This window comes from Notolepis coatsorum, assembly GCF_963971535.1.
Source record: "Notolepis coatsorum genome assembly, chromosome: 18".
Lineage (NCBI taxonomy): Eukaryota > Metazoa > Chordata > Actinopteri > Aulopiformes > Paralepididae > Notolepis > Notolepis coatsorum.
The window spans coordinates 19,621,716-19,633,792 of NC_140182.1; the positions used below are offsets into that span (position 1 = coordinate 19,621,716).

Here is a 12,077-nt window from a genome sequence, read left to right on the forward strand (position 1 = left end):
GGTTAGCAATACAGAATTTAAAAAAGAAAAGGAAAAAAAATATTTATTTTTTCTCTCATTCTCTTTCCTAGGTCTCAAATTGGTTCTGTCTCAGTTTAACTGGTGGTATGTTATGGCTGTTGCTATTAGCATACTGTTTTTCAAACCATGTAATCTATAATCAGAGCTGTATGAATACATTTTAACGCATAAAGAATTGAAAATTCGAATCGAATCGTGACCTCAAAATCTAAATTCGGATTGAATCTGAAAATGTGTGTATTGTTACACCCCTAGTAAGCAATGCCAGTACCAAGCCTAAATGACAGCTAACATAAAATGAAAATAGTAAGGCTGTCAATCGATTAAAATATTTAATCTGATTAATCGCATGATTGTCCATAGTTAATCGTGATTAATCGCTAATTAATCGCATATCTTTTATCTGTTCTAAATCTACCTTAAACAGATATTTTTCAAGTTTTAATACTCTTATCAACATGAGAGTCAACACATGCTTGCTTTATGCAGCCATTTAACACAAAAGGATGACCCTCATGCATTGCAAATTTGCATCAAATTCAAAACAGTGTGATGCACAGAATAACTTAAGAGAAAATAATAATTTTTAAAAATGAATAAAGTGTGCATGAAATAATAGGGGAAAGAAAACGTTAGGAACTTGTTACATTCACCCACACAAGGGCTGAGGACTCACCCCCCCCCCCCCCTCTCTCTCTCTCACACACACACACACACACACACACACACATACACACACACACACACACACACACACACACACACACACACACACACACACACACACACACACACACACACTCCCAACTCTCTTTCTCTCTTGCCCCTTCCTCATCTCTCTCACCCCCCCTCTCTCACCCTCTCCCCATCTTCTCTCTCTCTCTCTCTCTCACTCTCTCTCTCGCTCTCTCTCTCTCTCTCTCTCTCTCTCTCTCTCTCTCTCTCTCTCTCTCTCTCTCTCTCTCTCTCTCTCTCTCTCTCTCTCTCTCTCTCTCACACACTTTGAGTCAGAAACAAACATAGTATCAATGAGAGTATCAATAATACATTTGAGTGAAGTCTAGTAAAATCAATGAGAGTATCAATAATACATCTGAGTGAAGTCTAGTAAAAAAATATATATATAATAATATATATATTTGTTTTTAAATGTTAATCGTGCGTAAAAAAAATAGTGGCGTTAAAAGAATTGTGCAGCCTTAGAAAATAGCCTAGTGTATATTTACGTAAGTTTAGACGTCCAGGGAGCATGTTGGATATGGGGTTAAACCAGAATATTGGTACTGGAGAATTTCTCTAAATCCTCAAATCTAATACCAAACACATGCAACATGTCCAAAAATCTAAGCAAAGAAACTTTTTTTATCCACTTGTCCTCTTTTTTCAATTTTTTCTCCCATCCCAATTTAGCCGTGCCAATTCTCCCCTCCCCTGTCTTGATCGTTGCTCGCATGTTCCCCCCACTGGCCGGTTGTAGGGAGGATAGAAGCCCATCGCATGTCCCCTCCGATACATGTGTAGGCATCCAGTCGCATCTTTTCACCTGCCAGCGCGGACTCTCATTTGGCGAGGAGTAACGTGTAGGAGGCTCACACTGCCCCCGCCATTTTCCTGTCTCTGCTGTGCAGGCGCCCCAACCGACCTGTAGGAGTCGCTGTTTACAACGTCCAGACTTTTTACCACCCATCGACTTCCCACCCGCTAACTCTGCCAATTGAGTTAGTATGACGGCCGGCCCAAAACGGAGGCAACGCAGACAGCCGGATTCGATACTGGTGTCTCATGCGTTGGTGACGAGCGCAATGTCCGCTGCGCCACCCAGCCGCCTAAGCAAAGACTCTTGATCTCTGTAATGGAGAAACATTTATTATATCTCAATAATTTATATCCACTGACCCCAAACGATTAGATTGTTACCTGATATCGGCTGACAGTCAGTTCCCTTGCCCATCCTCTCTCTCTCTCTCTCTCTCTCTCTCTCTCTCTCTCTCTCTCTCTCGCCATCCTCTCTCCATTCTCTCTCCATCCTCTCTCTCTCCATCCTCTCTCCATCCTCTCTCTATCCTCTCTCTCTCCATCCTCTCCATCCTCTCTCTCCATCCTCTCTCCATCCTCTCTCTCTCTCTCTCCATCCTGTGCACCTTCCCAGGAGCTGTAGTGTGTACACTCCAAGTGCATCCTCCCCAAGCTTCTGTTGCAACTCCGCCCAATCCCTCATATTTCCATTAAATATGTAAACCTATTCTCTGTGAACTAGTGGAAGTGCTTATATAGGACTGTACTTACCCCAACAGCAAATGGAACAAAACTTACCGTAACTTATCTTAACTTACATACAATTACATACAATGTAACCTGAGTGCCCCCTACTGGTTGAGTATTGTTATTGTGCATGTAACCCGGTAACAGATCTGGCTGCCGCCTTCCCGACAGAGCAAGGGCCACACACTCTACTGTCATGTCTCGTCCCAACCGGCCCCACTGTGTGGCTAATAACACGAGTGTGTCATCAGGAGGTAGTGAGTAGTGACACGGGCTGCTCTGTGCCTCAGGGGGAGCGGGGGAGAAGCTGCTGATGCCAGGCACAGGGTTCCTGACGGTTGGAGCGGCCAGCACCCTGGCTTTCTGCCAGGTCCTACGAGAGGAGTACCCCGATGTGCCCTGCAGACTCAACCAGGTGAGGACTTCTGCTTTCTTAGAAGAAAGTCAAATCATTTGCTTTATATTATAAAATATAGGGCGGCTAGGTGGTGTAGTGGGCAAGGCGCTCGCCACCAATGCAGGAGACACTGGGTTCGAGCCCAGCTCTCCACATTGCTATCAGCTTGGCTGGTCGTTCATACTAATACAATTGGCAGTATTAGGGGGTGGGAAGCTGATGGGTGGGGATCGGACGTTGTGGACAGCGACTCCTACAGGTCGGTTGGTGCGCCTGCGCAGCAGAATCAGGAAGCGACGGGGGCGGCGTGTCTCTCCCACGCAGACTCCCGCCGCTGAGAGATTGCGCTGTTCAGGTGAAAAGATGCGACGGCTGCTTCCTCGAGTACCGGAGGGGACACGTGATGCAAGGCTTGGTCCACATTGCAGCCGGCCTGTGGGAGGCATGGCCGCATGGCCTAACAGCGTTCGAGACAGGGGAGGGTAGAATTGGACGATACGAAATTGGGATGGGAGAAAAATAGAAAATGGGAGAAAAAGTAGATAAAAAAAAAGATATTATAAAATATACAGGCAACGCTCACATGCCGCATCATTGCATTAGCTTGTTATTATGATGATGAATGATGATATGATGATGGAGTGTAGATCATGAAGTTTTACATCCCAGCTCAGGCGTTGAAAACATACCAACAGATTCTGCTAATCTTGTACTCTGGGGGGAAACTCAAACTATTGCACATAATTGGGGCTGATGCAGCAGCACACCCACACATTCTGACGGGACCGTGGGATGGCCAGAACCCTTGGGGAATTACTACAGGGGAATTTCATTGAAAGTGATTTGTGGGTTGTTATTCAAATGTAGACGTGTTCTTAAAATCGAAACGAGGCAAGCGAGGAAAATTGCATCCGATAATGTCATCAAATCACACTGCCTGAGATTGTTGAAAGTACATGTTGTCATATCTATCTTGAACAGGGCTTGTTTGAAATATAATCGTAATATTCAGACATCCCTGAATAAATAAAGGATAAAAAATAACACCTACAGTATATTTACCCTCACTAAGCAGGCGCCCTTTTTAATCATTCTCTCCATCCATCTCTCTCTCTCTCTCTCTCTCTCTCTCTCTCTCTCTCTCTCTCTCTCTCGCTCTCTCTCTCTCCCTCTCTCTCTCTCTCTCTCTCTCTCTCTCTCTCTCTCTCCCTCCCTCCCCCAATCCCGTTGGTCCCGGCAGGTGAAGATCGACACGGGCGTGGCCCCTCCGGAGCGCATGGCCCCCGGGTTCTTGAACCACCTGGACCTGGGCGAGGCCGTGGCCAGCCTGGTGGAGAGACGGAACACCACCCACACCGTCTTCACCATCAACTGCCCCGCGGACTTAAAAACAGTCATCCTGGAGGGGAACCTTTAAAGCCCCCCCCCCCCCACTACGTCGCCACTGGGATGACTCCCGCTACTCGCTCCGTCCTTCTCTCACAAGCTCTCCAGGAACAGAAACCCAACGGTGCACCCATTCACTCGCCTACCCAAACCCCTCATTATATTCACAGCCATACATTCGTACAAGCATTTATTAATCTTCTATCGTCTGTTGTTTCATGCGATATATTCTGCCGTCAGTTTCTTGCATCGTCAATAGTTGTTTTTCTTTGCATGCGTTGTTCCTGTGTGTATCTTTAAGAGAGAAAACCCTGTGATCTGCACTGCTGTGTTACCAGTCTGTTGGCTACTAGACGTGTTCCTTTAACAGCCGTTGGAATCCACACACTAATACCCCCGGATATCTACGGAACGGTGGCGTGTACTTACTGTAGGACTAGAGTAGATATCTCTCACGGACACAGCTGGACAGAATAGGTGACAGTAGACAGAAGAGCGTGGAACGAGGGAGGAATGTGAGACTTGGTGTAGCTGAGGTCGTTTTAATGTGGGAACCCACCCACCAGAAACGGACCTTCTGTGATTTATCATTGCTCCCTATTTGTAGTTAAAAAGAAAAACGCTGCCTTACGAGCAGCAAGGTGCAGAATGTTCTGGAGGTAAAGTTGTCCGGTTGTAGCCAGTGTATCCAGGCTGCAAATGATCCTCTTTAGCCAGAATGGAGACTGATTCACAGCCGTGTTAAATGGAAACCAAGGCAGGGGTGGGGAAACCACTTCCGAGGACTTCATTTACTCCCATGTTATGACTGAATCTAAATCATAAATCACACCCATATTCACATGACTAATTCACTGTCATATATTTCAAAACAGAACACCCGTCATCACGGTTAGCCGATTATGGCGGCATGTGAATAAAGTAGATTACTACAGTATATCCGCCAAGCAAATGTCCAGAAGTCCTTACACTCCATCCTTGTATGTTACCAACTGTGTGCATCAGTGGTCCCGCAAGTGAGGTGAGGGGGTAACATTTAAAATCGAGTGAAAGGTCATAGAGGCCACAAAGGGACAACTTTACCCAGCGTGCAGGAGAGATAGTGTCAGGTAGAGGTCAGTGGGGCGGGTAGAGGTCAGGCACCGGTCAGCTTGGTCGTAAAGCGTTGTAAAGCGCTTTGGATAAAGGCAGTATATAAATGCAGTCCATTTACCCCTTCCTGTAACCCGATACGACAGACCACAAGCAGACCATTGTTTAAGTGAGGAGACCTGTGAGCTCTTTGGCTGCATATAATAATCGGTCCCACATCTCACTGGCACGCAACATGTTTGCAACATCCCACAGCTTGTTTGTGTGTGTGTGTGTGTACAGAGATACACAAAGATTACGACAGGACTTAACAATAGCCCGCGCAGCCCAATTCTAGCCATTTTGTTGTTGCCAAGCTCCGATCTCTTTGGAGGGTAGGTAGATGGGTGGTGGAGGAGGAGGAGGAGGGCAGGGTGTCCCTTGGCACATCTACATCCCTCCCTAGCGTGACTCTCTGCCCCATTCACAGGCACCATCACAGAACCCCCGTAGACCCCATTATGTGCCTTCCATTATCTGGGGCAGCGTGTCCAATAGGCAAACAAAGCAAGGTCCAATAAAGGTGTGGGAGACTCCGCCCCCAACCCCACCTCCTCTCCTCCCCCTTACGCCCCAACCCCACCTCCTCTCCTCCCCCTTCCGCCCCCAACCCCACCTCCTCTCCTCCCCCTTACGCCCCAACCCCACCTCCTCTCCTCCCCCTTATGCCCCAACCCCACCTCCTCTCCTCCCCCTTACGCCCCCAACCCCTCTCCTCCCCCTTATGCCCCAACCCCACCTCCTCTCCTCCCCCTTACGCCCCCAACCCCTCTCCTCCCCCTTACGCCCAAACCCCACCTCCTCTCCTCCCCCTTACGCCCAAACCCCACCTCCTCTCCTCCCCCTTACGCCCAAACCCCACCTCCTCTCCTCCCCCTTATGCCCCAACCCCACCTCATCTCCTCCCCCTTATGCCCCAACCCCACCTCCTCTCCTCCCCCTTACGCCCCCAACCCCACCCCCTCTCCTCCCCCTTACGCCCAAACCCCACCTCCTCTCCTCCCCCTTACGCCCCACCCCCACCTCCTCTCCTCCCCCTCGCTCCCCGCAGGACACTGGCACTAATTGAAAGAAAGAGGAGAGAACCAGAGAGGGCATTGTTGTATTTTGTTTACTGTTCTGTTGATGAGCACAATGTTTTCACAAATAAGAATGTACATTTGTTGTGTCAATAAAGAAGCCTATATTGAGTTTGTGTGGTGGGGGAGGGGCTGTGTTTACTAACTGGTGAAATGGGGGAGTCTGGGGAGAGGTGGAGGGATGGGGGGGGGGGGTGAGTCTATGCCTTCTACAACGCTGTTCGGTTTCCGGGTTCCTCTGATTGGCCACTAAGCCCACGTGACCCTACGCTAGCACGCCCCCCTTATCGCCCCCAGTTATCGCGTGCGCCCGCACAATCACCTTCAATGACAGAGCTCTCATATTTGCAAATGCATAAACTATATCTTAAATTATGGCTATGTGTCTAATATGGCCGTCGCTTATCAATGACTTGTTTTGTTTACATCAGGGTGAACGCTGTTGCATTCGCAAATATGAGAGCCAGCAATACGCAGCTCCAGTTAACCTAATCTATACCGTAATGAATCATTAAAAAAATATACCGTTAACCAGGGGTGTAAAGTACTTGAGTAATTGTACTTCGTTACAATACTTAAGTACTGTTTTGGGGAATTTGTACTTTACTCGAGTAGTATTAGGTTTGTATACTTTGTACTTTTACTCCATTACATTTCAGAGAAAAAAAACATACTTTTTACTCCTTACATTTAAAATGCAGACCTATACAAAGTACAAAGTACAAATCTCACAGGTCCAACCATTTTAATTAGTATATTTTAATTGTTTATCTGGCCGAACTAGCAGAGAGCAGAGAGCAGAGAGCAGAGAGGAGAGAGCAGGGAGGAGAGAGCAGAGAGCAGAGAGAGCAGAGAGTAGAGAGCAGAGAGAGCAGAGAGCAGAGAGAGCAGAGCAGAGAGTAGAGAGCAGAGAGAGCAGAGAGCAGAGAGCAGAGAGCAGAGAGTAGAGAGCAGAGAGTTGAGAGGAGAGAGCAGGGAGCAGAGAGAAGAGAGCAGAGAGCAGAGAGCAGGGAGCAGAGAGCAGAGAGCAGAGAGAGCAGAGAGCAGAGAGCAGGGAGCAGAGAGCAGGGAGCAGAGAGCAGGGAGCAGAGAGTAGGTTGGAGTTAGAGAGCAGAGAGCAGGTTGGAGTTAGAGAGCAGAGAGCAGAACAGAGAGCAGGTTGGAGTTAGAGAGCAGAGAGCAGAGAGCAGGTTGGAGTTAGAGAGCAGAGAGCACAGAGTAGAGAGCAGAGAGCAGAGAGTAGGTTGGAGTTAGAGAGTAGAGAGCAGTGATCCTAGGTTATCACCGTCCAACTTGCTTCCAAAGTCTAGAATCAGTAATAGTTCTAAACTGGACAGTACCAAGAACAAGAACCATCAATGGTACTTCCTGGAATCATTACAGTACTGTACCACAGAGGTACTGAATAACCCTTTGGAACCACTAAGTTCTATATGGAACCACTGATGGTTCTACTAATAGCAGTGAAAACCATTTTAAGGTTTCAAACGGTTCTTCAAATAGTAAAGGTTTCCACACACATTATTAAGGGGGCACTTCAGAAAAGGCGTACAATAATACAGTTCCAAAAAGCAATGCTGATGTATTTTGCACATAATCTCACACATATCCCAAAAACATGAACACTTTTGTACACGTTAATTTAGTTTGACAGTTATTGAGAGTACATTTGTTTGAATATGGCCACCAGTGATGTCATATGACACACACGACATACAGATAGACAGTACTGCTACATCTATACATTTATGACATAACAGATTTTCAAATATACAGTACTGTTTGTGATACTAAAAAAAATCCAGAAAAAGAGTGTATATACATTTGACATAGAAACTGTGCATTGGAGGAGGTTGGGTAGGTGGGGTGGGGCTGTACATTGGAGGTGGGGGGGGGGGGGTTGGGTAGGGGGGGGGACACACTGTACATTGGAATACTGACATACATTTGACATAGAAACTGTACATTGGAGGAGGTTGGGTAGGTGGGGTGGGGTTGGGTGGGGCTGTACATTGGAGGTGGGGGGGGGGGGGGGGGTTGGGTACATTGGAATACTGACAAAGCCATGCTTGGTCTTTATTGTACAACTGGGTTAGGACATTTGTAGGGGCCAGTTTTGAATTGCAGTCTCCCGTAGGTGTTCTTTGAGAGTGTTTTTGAAGGTGGGTAGTGATTCATATTCCTTTACAGCTTTGGGTAGGGCGTTCCACATTGATGTGGCATAATTGCGAAACGTGTTTAGTCCCTTGTTTGAGCCGAATCTGGGTTTTACATGATTTGTGGAGCTCCCTCTGGTGTTGTGGTCGTGGTATTCACTGACCTTTGGGAAGTATTTTGACATGTACATGGGTACCTTGGTCGTGTAGTGTATCTTGTAGATCAGGCCCATTGCAAGTTGCTGTACTCTGTCGTATAAAGATAAGCTTTGCAAAAAAAGTATGCAGTCCTCAAGTTCAAGTAAAAAAATTGCCACTTTTCTGGGTGCATGTTATGTGGTTAAATTTAGGATATTGCAACCACTGCAGAAAAATGTGAGTACACAAGTTCACGTTCAACTCAAGTTCAGACCTATATGCTACTCTATTTCATTAGCACTAAAAGTGATTTTTCCTTTTTTGCATTAGTAACTTCAGAATGTTATCTTTCAAAAGAGACCAGGCTTATGCATGTGCTATAAGCATAACGTATAAAGATAAGCTTTGCAAAAAAAGTATGCAGTCCTCAAGTTCAAGTAAAAAAAAATTGCCGCTTTTCTGGGTGCATGTTAAGAGGTTAAAACAATAAAGGCATCTTTGAGTAAACTTTGAGTAGAGATTCAAGATTCAAGAGGTTTATTCATCACATATAGTACAGTACATACACAAGACATAGTGAAATGAAGGTGGCCATGCCCGCTTCGATTGTACAAAGTATCATTAAGTATCTCGAGGCTGGGGCCAGCATGTCCTCTTTTTTGGAAATCAAAATATGGTCACCCTAAGCCAACATTAGTGAGGAATTATTTACTCGTTGCTGATGAAATTCAAGACACCAACACTATTCTCTATTACCTTTTGCAGAAAAAGAAACAGTCTGATAAGAAGAAACTAAGTGAGAAAATTAAAGAAAAGGAAAATTTACAAAGAAAAAAGGAGGAGGACTTGAAAAAAAGGGTAAGTAATTAATCTCTAGTCAGTTGTTTATATAACTGCAGGTCCAAATGATAGAGAAGGTGGTTTGTGACCGGAAGGTTGCCGATTCAATCCCCTGGACAGGCAGAAAAAAATCTGGGTGGGGAAGTGAATGAATAGCTCTCCCTTGTCCCTCAATACCAACCACTGAAGTGCCATTGAGCAAGGCATTTAATCCCCAACTGCAACCAACACTGATAACTTTAGCAACGTACGTTGGCAAGATTAGTAACAGGCTGCAGTTCACTTGCTATCCATAGCTAAAGATTGCACAGGGCAGCCACAGCGTTATTAGTCTGTCAAAATGGTTTGACCAAATTACCATCGGATTGCAAATATACAGTCGGGTTCATAAATATTTGGACATGAACACGGATTTTCATAATTCTGGCTCTCTACACCACCACAATGGATTTGAAATGAAACAATCAAGACATGCTTTAAGTACAGGCTCTCAGCCTGTTAAAATGATTTCTATATTTCTAGATGTGCCTTTTTTAAGGGACCTGTTCCATGGCTAGGTGTGTTATTCCCTCGTTATTTAATTTACAAGGAGGAGATAAAATGATAGATGAAATAATCAGTGAAGCAAGCCATTATTAGGCATTAAAATGAGGTGTGGCTAAATCAACCATTTGCTTCATTCTTAAAAAGAGAGAACCCACTGGTGAGCTCAGCAACACCAAAAGACCCAGAAGACCACAGAAAATAATAATAATAAACTTTATTTGGGGGCGCCTTTCAAGACACCTTACAGGTCATAATAACAAAGCAAGAGAGTCAAAGTAAAAAATAGTGGTCTTGGCAAGTTAGAAAACTAACAAACAAACAAAACAACAAAAAAGGTGGTATTTCTATCCTTTCCTCCACACAAGCGTACGGCTCCTGGCTCAGGTGAAGCAGTAATCCAGGTGGTCCAGCAGCTCTCGGTACTCGATGGCTGGGTACGAGGCGTGACACTGTGGACACTCCAGGAAGCTCGTCTCCAGGAGGTTACCCACTTTAGAGGAGGAGGAGGAGGGGCTGAGGGGGTCAAACTCCAGCCTGTTGTAGGAGCTGGGCTCGGAGAAGCGACTGCTCGGGTGCTGCTTTGCCGCCTCCAGCCTGCTGATTTGGTCGCGGGCCTTGCGTAGCTCTTTCAGACCCTTACGCAACTGGCGCTGCGCGATCCTCTCGTCCTCACAGTCCTTAGCGGAGAGCTGCTGCTGCAGCTCAGCAGACCTCTTCCTCTCCTCCTCCAGCCTGACGTCCACTCTGTGCTGCTGCAGCTCAGCAGACCTCTTCCTCTCCTCCTCCAGCCTGACGTCCACTCTGTGCTGCTGCAGCTCAGCAGACCTCTTCCTCTCCTCCTCCAGCCTGACATCCACTCTGTGCTGCTGCAGCTCAGCAGACCTCTTCCTCTCCTCCTCCAGCCTGACGTCCACTCTGTGCTGCTGCAGCTCAGCAGACCTCTTCCTCTCCTCCTCCAGCCTGACGTCCACTCTGTGCTGCTGCAGCTCAGCAGACCTCTTCCTCTCCTCCTCCAGCCTGACGTCCACTCTGTGCTGCTGCAGCTCAGCAGACCTCTTCCTCTCCTCCTCCAGCCTGACAACCTGGGCATTGTTTGAAATTAATGGTGGGGCTGACGGCACGGCGGCCGGCTGGTTCTTGAGGTTCTGGGTCCACTCAGAGAGGTCTGGGTACAACCTGTCTCTCTGCTCCACCACCGCCTCTCCTCTCCTGGCAGACAGCTTTTTTGAGATCTTCATCTTCTTCTTCTTGTGAATAAAATGAGATCTTCTTCTTCTTCTTCTTCTTCTTCTTCTGTGACATCACAAATGTTCTAGAATGTTCTATTATGACATCATACTGTGACATCACAAATGTTCTAGAATGTTCTATTATGACATCACACTGTGACATCACAAATGTTCTAGAATGTTCTATTATGACATCATACTGTGACATCACTAATGTTCTAGAATGTTCTATTATGACATCATACTGTGACATCAGAAATGTTCTAGAATGTCCTATTATGACATCATACTGTGACATCACAAATGTTCTATTATGACATCATACTGTGACATCACTAATGTTCTAGAATGTTCTATTATGACATCATACTGTGACATCACTAATGTTCTAGAATGTTCTATTATGACATCATACTGTGACATCACAAATGTTCTAGAATGTTCTATTATGACATCATACTGTGACATCACTAATGTTCTAGAATGTTCTATTATGACATCATACTGTGACATCACTAATGTTCTAGAATGTTCTATTATGACATCATACTGTGACATCACTAATGTTCTAGAATGTCCTATTTTGACATCATACTGTGACATCACAAATGTTCTAGAATGTTCTATTACGACATCATACTGTGACATCACAAATGTTCTAGAATGTTCTATTACGACATCATACTGTGACATCACAAATGTTCTAGAATGTTCTATTATGACATCATACTGTGACATCACTAATGTTCTAGAATGTCCTATTTTGACATCATACTGTGACATCACAAATGTTCTAGAATGTTCTATTACGACATCATACTGTGACATCACAACGGAACATGTTTGAGTTCAATTTTTTTTATTACATTTTTTTTATTTCTTTTGGAAGGGG

At 45.7% G+C, this 12,077-nt stretch overlaps 2 protein-coding genes across 2 annotated transcripts in view; one reads left to right on the top strand and one right to left on the bottom strand.

Moving 5' to 3' along the window:
* The window catches only part of LOC311245652 (uncharacterized protein), an 18,755-nt gene extending 12,368 nt beyond the window's left edge, over positions 1-6,387 (top strand). Inside the window, exons 5-6 of the mRNA XM_084335584.1 lie at positions 2,574-2,698; positions 3,921-6,387. Coding sequence (XP_084191710.1) covers positions 2,574-2,698; positions 3,921-4,097 — 302 coding nt within the window. The 3' untranslated portion in view covers positions 4,098-6,387. The remainder of the gene's footprint in view (positions 1-2,573; positions 2,699-3,920) is intronic.
* Positions 6,388-10,336: 3,949 nt separating this feature from the next.
* Positions 10,337-11,194, bottom strand: LOC311245261 (uncharacterized protein; the record flags this gene model as incomplete). The annotated part of the gene is made up of 1 exon (XM_084335097.1): positions 10,337-11,194. The coding sequence occupies one exon, from the start codon at positions 11,192-11,194 to the stop codon at positions 10,337-10,339; it is 858 nt and encodes a 285-aa protein (XP_084191223.1).
* Positions 11,195-12,077: the final 883 nt, after the last annotated feature.